General features: G+C 35.5%; 2 protein-coding genes across 6 annotated transcripts in view; one reads left to right on the plus strand and one right to left on the minus strand.

Moving 5' to 3' along the window:
- Positions 1-18,125, plus strand: part of LOC150094563 (calaxin-like) — a 157,683-nt gene that overhangs the window by 118,899 nt on the left and 20,659 nt on the right. The window lies entirely within an intron of this gene.
- The window catches only part of LOC150094564 (glucocorticoid-induced transcript 1 protein-like), a 380,983-nt gene continuing 375,955 nt past the window's right edge, over positions 13,098-18,125 (minus strand). Inside the window, exon 9 of the mRNA XM_090411946.1 lies at positions 13,098-13,196. Within this exon, the coding sequence (XP_090268072.1) occupies positions 13,118-13,196 (79 nt within the window). The 3' untranslated portion in view covers positions 13,098-13,117. The remainder of the gene's footprint in view (positions 13,197-18,125) is intronic.

The raw sequence follows: 18,125 nt of genomic DNA on the forward strand, positions 1-18,125 counted from the left end.
GTTTAACACGTTATGTAAAGGTTTGTGATATTTGTCAGTATAGCATGGTTTAGTTTTTTGTTTTTTTTTATTCTTTGTTCAATAATTTCTAAATTGTAACTGAAAATAAATAAACTATCATGTATTACTGAAATAGAGAGCCAGAGGCTTATTTATTATACAGGTCTTCTAGGACAGCGCTTCCCAAACTGTGGGCCGTTAGTTTTGCAGAAAGGGGCCGTGAAATAATGAAAACAAATTTAAAATGTTTTAAGACTAAGTAGATATTTTTTATCTTAAAAGAAATGCATTTAGTTTTTATTATTTATTATTTCTTTTTATGTTATTTTTTATATTTTAATGGAAAAAATCACATTGGTTCACAAATTTTGCTTCCTGCATATTTTGGCACTTAATGAGTAGTAAATATCTGCTTATTCATACAAGTTTCATTTCCAAGATATTGATAAGAAGCACAAAAAAAGCTTACAAACGCAAAATTTTCCGCTCGTTTAAAGCGGCCAAGATTTTCACGCTTTAAATTAACGTTTCATTCCTAGTGTACACAGGTGCGGCGATGCACGTAAATTAATACATTTGGTGTGTATGTTTTGTATGGAATGTAAATACAATAAATATTATAATAATATATGTCTGTATTAGGATTTTTTTTTCTGATGGGGCGACCGTGAAATCTTTTAATTTTTCCAAAGGAGGCCTTGACATCCATAAGTTTGTGAAGTACTCAGTGGCGGCCGGTGAAAATTTTAAAGGGGGGGGGGAGCTGCATATACAATATAAAAATTAAAAAAATAAATTATTTTTTTCCTAATCAGTAACCAATTTATTAATAAATAAATTTACATATTAAAAATATTTCACCCTCACCACAAACAAACAAACACCAGCGCAAACACGATAATTCTGACACTCCGTTAGATTGCAGTGTATTTGTTTTGTGTAATGATAATTGATAAATATAATTCTTTTCATATTTTCAACAGTGACACTCGTCATAATTCAGCCTTGTATCTATAATAAATAAATAATTATGTTATTTTAATAAAATAAAATAAGATTTGCAAAAAATAATTCACCCTCACCACGAACACGCATCAACAGTAAAAGTTTCGTATCTCACAGAAATAATGCGTGCAAGCATATGCTATACTGCTCAAACTAGCAGTGTCGGAATGTCTTGTAACGTGCAAACGAATATCAGTGAGTCTAACTGTAATTGGTTGAACGTGATAATATCAGCACTGCATTAGATCGCAGTGTATTTTTCATAATCTAAAGCGTTAATTGAACAGTTCCAATTATTAACTATTCAATCACTGTTGAAACATAAGCTGTAACCTTTAACATGTTGTATTGCATTTATATAATGTAAGCATTGTTATTATTTATAAACACAAACAAAATTTAAAATTTTAATTTTTTCCTTGGGGGTGCTGCAGTGTTGCATTGCTTATGTACGGGCTTCCACTGGATGTACTGCTCTAGGAGATGTGCTTTACATTATGGAAAATACTAAAGAAAGTGATCTGGATCTTACTCCACCTTTACTACAAGTTGCCCATAAGGTTGCTTATGCTTGCATCTGCCGAAACTTTTAGTTTCTATATATTCGGCATGAAACTCTTGTAGTTTCTATATTCGGCTATGAAATAATGTTGGATTCAATATTAACTTAATTTGTACCATCATGTATTATATTTGCAGTGTTTTTTCTTTATGTTTCATTGCTTGTTTGCCGAGGTCTGGAGAGTCATTTTGCTTGTTATCGTAGAATTTATGCCGATAAGAAAAAAACTAAAACTGTTCAAACGACTCTAGAGAACTTCTTTTGATAAAAAAATCGCAGTAAATAATGTAGATACAAGTATTTATTAAACATTTACTTTGCATTCATTTTTTATCATTCCTAAAAGAGTACCATATAAAACGAATTATTAATACAGTAATCGATCATGGACGAATTGTAATTTTTACCACCATGGAGTTCTGATTTTTCTATCCTTGCAGACACCCTCACCACATGACTCTCTGGCTGAATCATCAGTGTTTTCTTCAGGGCTTGCCACTGAATCTCCAAGGTTTGGTTCCTGTTCTCAAAACTCTTTTGTTTTTTCTTCAATAATGTTTATGTATTTTAGTCTACAGTTCACATCTGAGAGCTGTTCAACTTTATTTACTCCAGAATTTTCTTATATGTTCTTCTTTTCAATATGAAATTCAATTTTATCCTGCTCAAGACTAAATGGTGATCACTTCCAATTTCAAATCCTCTGTACACTCTGGTTCCTGCACCAGGGAGAAAACATCACTATCAACAATAACATAGTCAATGAGACTTTTCTTATTCCTTGCCTCTTCTCTCCATGTGAATTTGAGCACATTTTGATGTTGGAACATTGTGTTAGTCAATGTCCATATCCTGAGCAGAAATCCAAAAGGTATTTGCCATTACTATTAGCTTTGCTCTTTTTTACAAATTTTCCTGAAATATTTTTGTATGTCTGACAATCATTTCCTGCTCTGCTATTTAGATCCCCAACCGGGACCAACTTTTCCTTTTTCATTGTGTCAGTTGCTTTCTCTAAAGCCTCGAAAAATTCCACCACTTCTACCTTAGTAGAACCTTCTGTGCGATCATAGGCACAAATAAGTCTCATTGTCCAGTTCCCCATTCTGCTATTTGCCTATCAGTCTACTTGATATTGCCTGCCATTCAAGAAGATTAGCCTTGTATTTAGTGTTAAATACTATGGGTACTCCTTCTTTTCCTTGATTGTCATTGCCTGAATATAACATTTTGTATTTATTGCTCAGAAAGAACTCACCAGTTCGTCTTTTTTTGTTTCAGTGACCCCTATTATATCAATCTGGTACTTATCCAATTCTTCTGCTAGTTCCGTTTCTTTGCCATTCAGTCTTCTTATGTTGACAGTACCGATCTCGAACTCTGATGTTGAGTTGGGATGTGTTTCAGGATTTGTTCCAGCAGCTGACTTTTCGCTGTTCACCCTTGTTCCTTGATGAAAACAATGGGAGCCTTGTTTAACCGGGCAACGGCTCAGCCAGAATGAAATTCTGGCGTGTTGTACCATCGTTTTATATTTTGATTTAAGCCAATAAGAATACAATTTGGTCGGCTAAATCCCAAATTGCCAGCCCCTCCTCGTTCGTTCAGTATCCAGGGTAGATACCTAACAGTGTGTACCAATAAAAGGTGATTGAACATTGGATCGGAAGTCCTGGTTGGTTTTCCGCATTCCTTTAAAGCAGGGGTGTCAAACTGGTGGGCCGTCCTCGTTCGTTCAGTATCCAGGGTAGATACCTAACAGTGTGTACCAATAGAAGGTGAGGATTGAACATTAGATCAGAAGTCTTGGTTGGTTTCTGCATTCCTTTAAAGCAGGGGTGTCAAACTGGTGGGCCGCATGTGGCCCCCAATGCCTCATGGAAAGATTAAAAAAAAAAGGATGGTTGATTTTCATAATAAAAGCGAAATACTGTATTTTCTTGAATATAACTCACCCTCGCATATGACACACACCCATGTACCCTGATTTTACTTTATGAAAAAAAGAAATTAAATAGTTTTGCATATACACCGCACACGAAAATAAAGTTTAACCACTTTCACGTCGGGACGATAACCCGCTCCCCGTGGTAAACAACACGTCTTTCCCAACTGCCACGATATATGCAGATGCAAGAAAAACAAGTAGTTTTATTGTACCACTGAATAAAGTACAGAGACATTTGCTGTCTGTGTAATATATTTCTCAACATGTGCAGTATTTCTTAAGTGCGATTAGAGATAACTGGTATAAAAACGGCACTAACTAATGAATCACATGCCCCCTCCCACATTAACCAGGCTGTTTAGACTCAAGCAAAACCATATGTTGCACTGGCAAACACAGTATCTAACTAAACTTTATTGTTTTTAGTTAGATGTGTGTGACTGTGCCCACTAACTCAAACACAAAGCTGCAATAAAATTCGTAGCATGCTGAAAAAGTCGAATTCTATTGGCTACCAGCTGTTCACGTGATGCGCAGCATACACACTCATGTGAATCCAGCTATGAGTTTATAATTGCCTGCTACAGTCAATCAGTGATCTTTGAAGTCAGTGCGCTGAACACGATTCAACGGCAACCTAGCAGTGAGCGAATATCTTTTATTATTATTTTTTATTTTTATTTGCAATAGTATCATGCACTGGTCTACAGTTTTGTGCGTTTTTATTCAAACATTTTTATAAAAATTGTTAATAATATATTTATTCACCGAGGCAATGTCGCTTTCCAAGCCAACAAGAAAAAGAAAAATTGCTGATGAGAGGAGAAAATTTCAAGAAACATGGGAATTAAATTACTTCTGCACTGAAACAAAGGACAGAATTTTTGTGCATTATTTGTAACGAAACTATTAGTGTCGCCAAAGAATATAATATAAAAAGGCACTATGATAAAATTCACAAAGAACAATATTCACACTTTAAGGGTAAACTGAGAAAAGAAAAATTAAAAAGTATGAAGAATTCACTTCAAAGTCAACAAGTATTTTTAAAAATTATGAAAGATAATGAATCAGCAGTGAGAGCCAGTTATGAAATCAGCTATTTATTGTTGAAATATTCCAAACCTTTTAGTGACGGTTCCTTGGTTAAGAAGTGTATAATAAAAGCAGCCCGAAAACGTATGTCCCAAAAATGTGCAAGTATTTGCGATATTTCTTTGTCCAGAAACACTGTGATCGCAAGAATAACCGAAATCTGTGTGACCAGTTGCAAGAAATATCCGCAAACATAGTGCTTTTCATTTGCACTTGATGAAAGTTTCGATATTCATGATGTGGCTCAAGTTGCTTTGTTTCTTCGGGCTTGCGAATGAAGAGTTCTTGGAAATGATTCCCATCCATGGAACCACTACAGGGGAAGACATTTTTGATGCTGTGTGGGGCATTTTGGAAAAATACCAACTTATTCTGAACAGGCTCGTAGCAGTGACAAGCAATGACAGGCAAAAATGAAGGTTTTGTGTCAAGACTTGCAGCAAAGTTAAAGGAAATGTATCCAGACATTCCAAAACTGCAATCTTTCCACTGCATTATTCATCAGTGGGTCCTGTGTCCGTGCAGTTAGCCTAGTGGCTTTGCGCTTCGCAACCATATGACTGGGGGAAGGAGTATCCCAGGTTCGATTCCCGTTGAAGACGTAATTTGAGGATCTTCCTCAGCCATAGCCAAGTTAGCTGGTCTTGGGCAATAGGGCTTTTTCCGCCAGTTTATCTGGCGTTTTTCATCCTGCAAGCAGGCAAACCGGCCCTGTGAACATACACCACTCCAGTCAAAAAATATATCCCCTGCCACCCCAGTGGCAGGCTAGGCAACAGATCGGTTGGGAGTGGTACTAACAAGAGGTCACGTCTAAGTAACACGTGGACCCAATGCGTAGTGAAAGAAGAAGATTCATCAGCAGGTCCTGTACTCCAAAGTATTGGAAATGAGCAGCGAACAAATGAAGAATGTCCCCTCTATCTGTTTGTAAAATTTTGCTTGCCAAACAAAATAGCCTGAGTTCATTGTGAACTGAAATAGGGCTGACATATCAGGAGGAAACTTGGCTTGGATGAGCTCTAGAGTTTCTTTGAGTGGGACATTAGTGAATAGGGAGGAGACGTCAAAACTGACCATTATGTCAGTGTGAGGTGTTGGATTCTGAATATATAGAGATTTAAATAATTATTATTTGTTTCAGAATCCAACATGATCTTCTTTCATAAGGGCTAGACTTGTAAATATTATTTAATGTGAACAACTTATTTTACAATTTAATATTCATATAACTACCTTAATTTTGTCTAATATTTAATTATTTAATCAAAGATATGTATTAATAATGAAGAGACTGTATTAAATATTATTAAGCTATTTTAATTATGTTAATATTATAAGAACTTGTATTTGATAATTTAACTGCGCATTAATTGAAATGTAAATATTCTCTGTTTATTCCTATTTGTAGAAGTTTAACATTATGCAATAGCTCAATTTTATTATATTTTGTTTTGTTGTCATGGAGACGCATGTAAGTAAGAGAGCGCGAGTTTTGGAACACCACATGAGGAGAAGGTTTATTGAAAAGAGTTTTAGAAAGAAATCACGAGAATAATTTAGGCGGGAAGAATGGATATTAAAAGGGGAAGAACGCTGAAAATAGGGGGAGATTAGATAGGAATTATAGAGAGAGAAAAAGGAGAGGATTGGCATTAAGTTGGAATCGGAACATTCGGCATTCGGGAATCACAGTGCGATAATAGTGAGTCGGCAAGTCACTCAAGCAGCTAATAAAGTCTACTAGTCGAGAGGCGGTTATTTAGCTAATAAATTGTAGAATAACAATTATAGCTACGGAAGACAGCTGAGTGACTACTAAATAGACTAGCGATATTTGAGGTGAGATTCAATTTCAGGGCCGACCTTTTAAGGACATACAGAACCTTGAAGCAAAGCACAGAGTTATTAGCGAATAGTAGAGGCTGTAAAGTTGAAGTTTACTGTTAGCTGTGCTTAGAAATATATTGCCTAAAGAATTAAATGAATGCAGGAAGAATGAACAGCTGTGCATATAAAACTCAAGTTAAGGAATTATTGTGTATTGCCTTAATTCATGAGTGATCAGTAGTACTTTATGCAACAACGTTTGTTTATGTGTATAGTGACCGACGATTAATTCAGTTATTGCTTAGAGGAATTATTTTAATGAGTGCCGTATACGTAGGTAAAGAAAAAAGATTATCAGTAAGATTATTCCTATACAGAGAAGTGTGAGAGTTTCATCCTAGAATTTCCTTATACTAACAGTAACTATTGAGGAAGTTAGCTAAAGTGTAAATTTAAAAGTGTTTGTTTGTGAAGAGGTATTACTGCAATTTTTGTTGTATTTGGAACTTAAGGAACTGTGAGAAGACTGTATTATAGAGATAACAGATTTACCATTGTATGAGTTGAATGATTGAATTTACCTGAGTTAAAATGTTTGTGATATCTTAATTACTGATTTGAATTTAAGTGTAAAATTTGTGATTCTAAATTAAATGTTTGTTTTTGTTTATCTAAAGTTGTATTTTGCCTGAATCTCTTTTACTGCACCATTCATAAAATATTAGAACCAAAGCAGGTAAATTAAGTAAGTCAAATATACTCGGCCAGTATATATTTTAAGGAGAAATAGTTGAAGGTTGATTTTTCTTCAATTCTTGAACTAATTCAGATATAGAATGGCGCAGTCTTTAAATATAAATTTTCTCTATATTTGAATTAGAAACCAACTAGCAACTTATTATTTTGTTTAAGAACATCATAGTGACTAATAAGTAGGATCCAACAGAGGTAATTTAAGCACCATTTTACTTCACAGAAAGCTCTCCGTATTTATAATCGCACTGGCTTCGCCCTATTAAGAGAACAAATTACCGCGATGCGTGTTCTCCTTGCTGACAAAAACAAAACCTTACGGGCGCTAGAGGAAGAGCTTTCAGATACGCTCGGCCATGATCTTTGGACGATTCTTTATGACGTCTCATGCGCTTCAGCAAGAAAAGAATTCGAAAAAATAAGAAAACCTGATAAAGAATTCTACTTCCTTACCACAGCCACCACTCAACACTGTAGTCAACCTCTCATCCATAGTTTTAAAGCCTGAAGCACTCACTGCACTTTCACGTGACCACAATTTCGCCCTAGCTCCTAAAAGAATACCTGCCGAGGAAATCATGATCCAAATAGAACGGGATTCGCAACATTCCTAACCATATCGCCAACAACTTCAGACTGGATGTAGCCGGTGTTCTCACCAAAGCAAAACCTCCAAAAACCAACTTATCCAAAGACGAATATGCAGCTGTACTAGAAATGAAGAAAAACAAAAAAATAGTAATCACCAAAGCGGATAAGGGAAGTGCCACTGTGATGCTCAATCAAGAGGACTACAAACATAAGCTTAATGTTTTAGTACTAGACTGTACTACCTACCTCCCTATTGAATATAATCCTACCAGCTCTCAGATTAGAACTATCCACAGACTCCTTAAGAAAGTCACTTCTTGGCCTGTGGAAGTCAGTAACAAATTAAAACCTTATAACTCTAGACCCCCCCCCCCCCCCCGATTATATGGACTCCCAAAAATACATAAACAAAATGTGCCATTACGTCCCATAGTGGATGTTATTGATTCTCCCACATATAAATTAGCCAAACATTTAGTCAAAACGCTTGCACACTATACTGGCAACACACCATCACACATATAAACTCAGCCCACTTTCACTCCAACACACTGACATAATGGTCAGTTTTGATGTCTCCTCCCTATTCACTAATGTCCCACTCAAAGAAACCCTAGAGCTCATCCAAGCCAAGTTTCCTTCTGATATTTCAGTTCACAATGAACTCAGGCTATTTCGTTTGGCAAGGAAAATTCTACAAACAGATAGAGGGGACATCCATGGGTTCACCACTTTCCCCACCCTTGGCCAATTTCTTTATGGAGACCGTTGAAGAGAAAGCCTTAAACTCCGCCCCACAAAAATCCACTATTTGGCTTTGATACGTGGATGATGTGTTCGCTATTTGGCAACATGGATCAGATACACTCCACTCCTTCCTAACACACTTAAACAACCAGCACCCCAGAGTCCAGTTCACCTTAGAAAAAGAAGAAAACACCACCCTCCCCTTCCTAGACACTTTAATCATTCGCCAGCTTGATGGATCTTTGGTTTTCTCTGTTTACAGAAAACCCACCCATACAGGCAGATACATTCACCAGCCATTCCCCCCCCCCTCACAGCAATACGGGGTTATAAAAACACTATATATAACGGGGCAAAATTAATCTGCTCAGATGATGATGCCCTAACCACATCCTCAACACTTTCTTAGCCAATGGCTGTAACCCCCAAAAATATTAAAACCAGCAAACTACAACCCCCCTCCACAATAAAGATTACACCAAATCTATCACCATCCCCTACATCCAGGGCACCTCCGAGAAAATAACCAATATCCTCAAAAAATATGACCTAACTTCTTGTTACAGACCATATAAAAAGTTGGCATTCTTTATCCGCTCTACCAAAGACCAACCACTTCCCTTAGACCTACCTGGTGTATACCAGGTCCCTTGCAGCTGCAAATTGTCCTACTTTGGCCAAACAGGCAGGACAGTAAATATCAGGATTTCAGAACACAAAGATAATATCCGGTTTCACCATTACAGCCACTCTAGGCTGGCAGACAATGCCTTAGATACCCACCATAGAATTTGTTGCAAGAAAACTAAAATAATGCACCGCAGCAAGTTTAAGTATGAAAGATTATTCAAGGAATCATCAGCTCCTCTAAAACACGTTCCAAACCTCAACAAATTTGGGTGCATGAAACTATTCCAAATTTATGAGACTTACATTATGAGAACTTCAGCCCAATGGCCAAGACAACCAAATTAGCCTGCCAGAGGGCACCATTAGGACTTTAGGAACAATATTAGTTTCTTGCCTTCTTCCTCATTTGCTTTTGTTAGTGCCTGCGTGCACACACCATGTTGTTATGTTCCTGAAGATGGCAACGTGACGTTGCCGAAATATTGAAGTTATTCATTAAAGTTGCCTTTAATATCCTTTTTGTGTTGTTAATTCTTTAAGCTAATTACCAGTTATGTAAATATTAATATAATAAATATATTCTTTGTATTATTATTTTTTTGTGAGTTGTCATAATCATTATGCTATTATTTGATATCTTGTAATGACTTAGAATAAATAACATTTGTTATTAATTTTCCAGTTTATTTATACTCATTTTTTCTTTTCCCTTCGATTCTAATTAGTGCAGGTTTGTTTAGTCAAATTTTTTGCGACCCACTTGAGAGACATTTTATAACAAATGGCCTGCGGTTCAATTGAGTTTGACACTCCTGCTTTAAAAGCTATGTGGAGGTTTCCTCTCAGTTATGCAGCTTTGACCCTTAAGCACCCCACTTTTTTGTTTTTAGTGGTGAAATCAAGTCATTGTGTTATGCGAATTCTGTTCATGAAAGGTTGCATGCCCATTGTACTGCAGGCAGACCAAGGGTGTAGAATCCAAAATTTGTGCTTCTAGGGACCATACATTGAACTTTTTCAGTGATTTGCTCATTTTGAAAAAGAAAAAAAAAGAAAAGTGTAAAAAAAAAAAAACTTTGAGGTATACTCATGAAAAAATTAATGAGACTTGGTATGTGTAATTTTATTTTACATATTTTGGATGACTAATTATAAAGAAGTGCATACTGATATTCAAGAGTCATGTCACCTATATGACACATTATCTATCACAGTTTTAATCATTTTATTTCTGCACATCATGAAGCTTAGTTAAGTTAAAAACCATGTAATTGTATGAATTTTTGAATACTCCTGTCCTACTGTAGGATTGCTAGAAATCTACTCAGATGAACACAGGATTTTTTTTTTTTTTTTTTTTTAAATCGCTGAAATGACAATCTGAATAATATCAAGTGATGACTGGGACAATGTCTGCATTTCCTTCTGAGCACGTGGAGGCGTATTTAAGAAGTTTCATGTTAACCATAAAGAAACTATATAGTGTGTGTGGAAAGACCATTATATTCTGCAGCCTTAGAGAGGGATTCAGAATATACTGAAAAAAAAAACAGATACCATGTAATGTGACAAGACTTGATAATTTAATGTAATAGTTTAGAATATGTGTATTGTTTTTTGTTGACCTATATTAAATATTGGGGTCAAATACCATACTCTTGTTTTAGGGCAGTTGTGTAGTAGAATACTCAAATTATATTAAAAAAAAAGAAAATATTTTTTCAAATTCTGAATTTATTTTCTACTTTTTGCCTTATATTTGAACAGATAGCATGGTTGTCATCTTCCCATGAAAGATTGTAAACCTATAGTAAATTAGTATTGTGGGTGGGTTTAAGAGTTTATTTTTATTCTTTTTTTAGCTATCTTACATAATACAGAAACTGTTTTACAGATCAAACATGAAACATTTTCAAGCCAGTTCAGGCCTCCAATAAGTGCTGATGATTTCAGACAGGAATAAGGAAATTCATGTCCCACATAGACTATCACCAACATCCAAACCCATGGTGAGATTTGAACTTGCAACCTATTTATTGGAGAACAGATATGCTCACCACTCAGCCAATGAATATGGAAAATATTAAATTTTTTAGATGCAAGTCTAAAGATATACTTTGAGAGGTGGAGTTTTTTAAAATTTCTTCAATGATAGATCAACCATTGTAATAGCAAGTTACTGTGGTATTGGCAAGTGCTTGACAAAACTGCTATTGAAAAGTTTTTTGTTATACATTTAGAAACTTCATACTCATTCAGCATTGCCAGAATCAGGTTGTTTAAATTTTCATTCTGAAGAAAGAGCTTTTGTAAATGCTTTTTGACTGATGAATTAGCTAGTCTCATGTGGAGATGTCAGGATTTTCTTTCAAAAACTTCATATATTATTTTCACTTCAAGTACTTGTTTATAAATCTGCATTATTTTTATTTATATATATATATATATACAGGGTGTTCGGGATAAATTTGACATATTTATAATTAATTATATTTTTCCGTAAGTTACATGTATTAACACACACTTCTCTTCATTTAAAAGTTTGGACCCTTCTTCATTCATATACAAGATGTCAGAAAGGATGGATAGCTGGAACCCACCTGAATCATGGAAGAGAATAACTTGTATCATGATGATTCGTGCCCGCCATCAAAATAAGGATATTACGACTGCTGCCCAATGCTCCCTGAATACAGTAAAAACAATCAGGCATGAACTAGAGACTTGCAATGGTGACTACGAGGATGTAGCAAGAGGAAAGATCCCTAGCAGACGATCTGATTGCGTTCGTACAGCAGAATTCCTCGCAAATCTGCAGGAACAGGTGTTGAAGAACCCTGGCATTGGAATTCGGGCTTTGTTCGTGGAGTTGCTAACTGTAGTCAAGCCCTGGATAACAAGGGTAGCCAATGGTAGGCCGTATGTATGGCAGCAGGATTCGGCCCCTTGCCACACCTCTGGGAAAAGTCAAAAATGGTTGTCTGAAAATTTCTACGACTTCACCAGTCCAAATGTTTGGCCTCCAAACTCCCCAGACCTTAACCCCATGGATTATTTTGTATGGGGCGCAGTTGAAAAAGACACCAATCGCACTTCCAGTAATACAAAAGCCCAGTTAATGGATAAAATTAAAACAGTTTTTGCGGCCCTTCCCAGGGAGACTGTAGCATCAGCTTGTTCGAGGTTCCGAAGCAGAATTGAAGCTGTGATCGATGCTAATGGTGGTTATTTTGAGTAAATCTTGTTGATAGTATTGTAATTAACTCTGCCTGTAATGTTTTTTTGTCAATTCATTAAATTTAATAGATACAAAGAAGATTTTCTTTTTCCTTACGAAACTGTCAAATTTATCCCGAACACCCTGTATATATATATATATATATATTTGTATATATGTGCACTAACAGGCCCCAACTTAATGTAAATTTGGACTTATGCAAATTTTCCCTTCTTCTACATGTGTATGCTTTCCTCAGTCTTGTTTCCAACATGGATCCTGATGCCTCATGGTTCTCAAGTCCAAAGAAGCCTCTTATTGAGAGGTTTATGAAGAGAAAAAACAGCTACTGTTCAGTCATCTCTTGATAAGTTTCACAACGAAGGTTGAAAGGCCAAATTAAACATTTAAAAAAAAAATTCTAATTTTGCATACAATTTATGCTATATTATATTACATATTGAAATCCAATTTGTGTGTGAATTCTGTGAATGAAACTAGTAGAAATAGCTTTAAAACATGTAAATACATTACTTTGCATACACATACTATAAACATAAGCAATAGTGTGATTAACAGGTGTTGGAGTTAAACCCGACTTAATTCAAGTTACATAAAATTTGTGAAATGTTTATCTTCCATGTCACGGACCACCTGTATATAATCTTCCTTTAAGTTCTACTTAGTATGAGCTGTAATAATTAACTGAATGAGTGGCTGCAGTTCTTGACTTTGTTCATTAGGCATTACACAGGATGGTGACATAACCACAGCCATGTTCAGACATCTGGATTTGCACATTGTTTCCTACCAGCAGTCTGGATAGAATAATAACACATTTATCAATTTATAAAATACTGCTAAACACTTATTCATAGCCTGATGCAAAGAGTAAAGAGATAAAACTCTAAATATATTTCAGTAGTAAATACATTTCTCACTTGAAAAGGTTGGTAAACAAAAAAAAAAAAAATCACTGTTTTTCATGATAACCAGATGCCACTTGAAAATACAAACAAAAAAACTGACAATACTACATGAGGAACAGACGGTTAAGGAGAGAGAAGGAATCTATTAACAAGTTTTTTTTTTTAAAAGCATTAGGTTATATTATTATTATACATTGGGAAATATAATAGAGGCAGACATGAAATAAGGTGAGAAGTTAGGTTGTTTTTGGAACTGTGTACTGATGTTAACCAGTTGCTTTGGTGAAACAATGCATATGAAAGTTTACTATATGGAAAAAAAATGTAAAAATTGAACACCTATGAGAAAGTGACTGGAGAGTGTCTGCAAAAGAGGGCCACCTATTGGAAAAGAGGTACAGAAATTATCATCATTATAATCTGAATTAAGATTATTATTAATATCAGAGATTCATCTCATAGAAATCCTGGAAATTATATCTCACAGAAATGACCTCAGTTCTCAGACAAGGGTGTGTAGAAAGGAGATAAGGTTAGGTTAGAGTCTCAAAGCAACATCTACAGTATATTTGAAAGGGAGATGAGCTTGTTAAGAAATTATCCATAGCATTGGGAAAATGGACTATTTGTTATTCTAGTTGGAAGGGTAACGACATACACTAGATTGTGACTGATAAACTATTCAGCCTCTCCTTTGGCTCAGTCTATGAAGTTAGAGGAGGGAGCCAGTTTATATTATGAACATTAGTCTCCTAGTAAGATAATCTCATAGTCTGGATATTTGATAATCTAATTACCATCAAGACAAAAAAAAAGACTTATTAATATCAATGCTACTGAGTATTTTTATGATGTCCTTCTTGCAAAATTTCAAAGGAAGCATACTGTAAATAGTTTGTGGAATAGTAAGAAGTAATTTCCATTGGTCATCTATACAAAAGTTGGATTTAAAAACTGATTGCTGAGAGATTTTATCGTTCTTCAGGGGATGTTACTATTGTATCATCTAGATGTGTAAGAGGTGGAAAGGACAGAAGTTGCATCTCACAGCTTTGGCAAAGGATCAGAAGACTTGACTGCCATCAGTTTTAGATTTGTAAATTTTTATTTTATTTATTTTTGTAGTTGTTATGAGCTGACTTTGAGCAGATGCTGAATTTTAGTTTGGACGGCTTTGGCATATTTGTTGGAAAATGGTTTAGATGAGGGTTTTGAGTGGAGTGCAGGATAAAATCAGTCATATTGGTGAAAATAATTTATTAGATTGAACCAAGTGCTAGGATCAGAAGCAGTAATCAGACTATGTAAACAAGACAGAAATCATGGAGGTCATCCCACAGAATGTGTGGACAAGGTTATGCTCAGACATGCCAAGAGCAAAGCTAATATCATTAGTATATTTGGAAGCAGAACTGGTTAAGAAAAGGCTGAAGACATTAGGAGAATGATGAGGATTTTATTCGGAATTCTAGTGAGTTTAACAATTTATGTTAAATCATTACTGGTAGCAAATAGTTTGGCTTCTCTTCCAGATTGGTTTATGAAGTTGGAGAAGGGAAGCTAGTCTGAATGATTTCATTGTTCACAATGAAAAAATCTTTCATTGTGAACAATGAAATCACCAGAAGATTATTTCACTCTTGGGGTAATTAGACGATATGTGATCAACTTTCAGAGATAAATACCATAGACAAATAGGTTGGTTAAGTCATGGTTAGGAGAATGGCAAGGCAGCATATAAAAGCAACAAAGCAAGTTAAGGATATCTTGAGACCAAGGGGGTTGCCAGCCTAATAACTTTTGCCAAGGGATATCAGACCTGACAAGTTCATGTCTTGGAAGATATAGTGAGGAAAGTTCAGATTGAGGATCTCAGTGATGATCACTTTATTTTATTACATCGAATTGTGATATTTTGTTGGCAGTAAAGGCATAATAAAGACCAGAAGGTATTAATAAGCCAATAAAGTTGTTCACAAATTGGAAGGTCCGAGTGTCTACCAAGTAAGAGGTTTGTTTCTCATTGAAATATATATCCTAGTCCAGCTCAGAACTGACTTCCATCTGTGCAGAGTTCAGTGTAGGTAGGTAGGATTGCAACAAAATAAAGATACAGGGACCACAGGCAGTGACAACATCTTTTGACAATTTGAATCAAATTCTGATGTTAGTTAGTTACAAACGATGCCCATTCTTGAGTGTAAACTCTGTTGAATTAGTCAAAACTCAACCAAATCACATAGAATCAGGGCCATGTGGAGATAGCCAAATATCAGTTCCTTGTTCTGTATCACCTGTGAATTATCTATTTCTTGTTAAGTTGCACAAACTGTGATGCAATTTCACCTTTTGCCAGTCCTTCACATCAAGGTAGTAGTATTTCCATGATGATTTTCTTGAGATACATCCAGAGTGTCTACTACTGTTGCACCAAGCTGTCACGAAGTACATCATCTGCAACTACAAGGTCAAAATGCCGCTCAGAAGATATAAGTCAGTTCATTATTCTTGGAGATCCTTATCACAACCAAAAGCATCATATGAAACTGGATGAAAATATCAGATATGAATCTTCGTGTTACAATATATTGGATCCTAACATGAAAGCAAAGTTGATGAAGATGAAGTGCATGCAGAATTAAATGAAAAGAATTATGAACATACATGGAAGAGTGAAAAAGAGTGGAAGGAAAGATGGCCATGCGAAAGATGTTATGAACGATTCGAGAGTGGCTCTCTGTGGAGATTCCATTATTAGAGGTATGCATAAGATTTGTTTTTCTGGAGGTGGAATGAGCATGAGAAATAAGAGAGCAAAAGAATTGGTTGTAGTAGGGATGAATGATTTGGATGGAAACAAGGAAAATGTCAGATTGGATATCAGGAGGTTATTAAAGAGAATAAAAGATAACAGTGCGGTAGGAAAGGTGGTCAGTATGTTGCCAAAGTATGAGAGATGATGAATTGAGGTGGGGAGCAAAGATTATGAATGCTAGGTTAGTACAGCTGTGTGAGGAGAAAAGAGTGCATTTTGTGAACTTGTGGGATGAATGGAATTGTATAAAGAAGATGGGCTGCATTTGGTTTTGGTGGGGGTCAGCCAGAGAGATTGTTGCTGGAAGGAGAGGTAATGACTATAACAAATAGATATGAGGTGGTGCAAAGTGATAATGGAGACATGGTTATTAAAAACAACACGTAAGTCCACAGTAATAACTTTAATAAATAAGGTAGATATTTCGTACTAAAACTAATAGTACATCTTCAGTGTTACAAACAGATAGGAATAGAATATAAGTAACGAACATTCAGTGGATCACCTATTAAAATACAATGTCGCGAGCTAGGAAATGAAAGAAATTAATAAATAATTAGTTTTTTAATGATTACATAAAATAAGTCTCCCAGATCTTCGAGAGAGAGAGAGAGAGAGGCAATCATTTCGATTTAAATTCGGTTTGTGTAAAAAAGCTTCACAACTTTCTTTAAAGAGGCGTTCATATTTGAACCTGCATCTATGAAGGAGAATAGCTTTATCCACTGGATATTATGAGTAGTAGTAATACTGTGTTGTGCTAGACCAGACTTCTGAGGTTTGTTGTAATCAATATAATATATTGATGTTCTTTAATTCTTTTTTCCACAGAACGGCCAGTTTTTCCAAAATAAGAAACATCACATTCACAAGGAATTTGGTAAACGCCAGCCAAAGACAGAGATGACAGTTTATCTTTTGTAGAAGGCAATAAGGAAGAAATTTTGTTGATAGGAATATAAGTGGGAATCAATTGGTACTTTTTTAAAATTCTACCTATAGGTTCTGAGATTCCTGGAATGTAGGGGATTGGAACTCTGCGAACTGTTGAAGAAACATAAGATTCAATTATCTGTTGGATTTGATTAGGGGTAATTATTAGATACCATTAACTTTTTAATGATTGAAAGTTCTTGTTGCAAGATTTCTGGAGAAGAGCAAACTTTGTGCCCTATTAATTAGAGATTTAAGAATGCCAAATTTTTGACCAAATTGTATTCTATTCCTATCTGTTTGTAAGACTGAAGATGTACTATTAGTTTTAGTACGAAATATCTACCTTATTTATTAATTAAAGTTATTACTGTGGACTTACGTGTTGTTTTTAATAATTATACTATGCCACAGGTCCCTCTAAAAATGGAGACATGGAGTAAATGAGAGGGTGAAAGTACAACACAGACAGGAGAGTGGAGGGGGAGACACTTCGTGAAACATGTGGATGCTGGATTCAGAGGTGAATATGTGAATGGGCAAAGAAAGATCAAGATGACCTGAGAGGGAGAGAGAGAATTTGGGTGTGAGGAGAGTTGTAGAAGGAAGGGACTGGGGAAGGTATTGAAGAATCACATCAGAGAAGTGATTTTCGTAGGACTTGTAGCACCAGAAACAATTTCTTATATTTATTCACTAATGCCAAAAGTATTCGAAATGAGGGGAACAAAATTGTTGCATTGATTCAGTTTATTCACCACAAAATTGTTGGTGATAAGTGAGACATGGTTAGATGAGGATGACATCCTGACAGGAATAGAGATGGACATATGTTTAATGAAGATAAATAAAAAAAAAAAAAGGGAGGAGAAGTACTGTTGACTGTAGCAGATGACCTGTGCCCATCTAAGGTGGATTTACAAAGTGCAAATAGTGGCTGCAGTTTTGAAGCGAACAGGATGAAATATTTAGTTGGCTGTTGCTATAGCCCTGGTAATGTGGAGGATAATGAGAAGGAAATGTATGGACAAATTAGCCAGGTTAGCAAGAAACGAGCGACTTTAATTATG

This window comes from Typopeltis vanoorti, chromosome 22, assembly GCF_054136105.1.
Source record: "Typopeltis vanoorti isolate ZY-2024b chromosome 22, IOZ_Tvanoo_1.0, whole genome shotgun sequence".
NCBI lineage: Eukaryota > Metazoa > Arthropoda > Arachnida > Uropygi > Thelyphonidae > Typopeltis > Typopeltis vanoorti.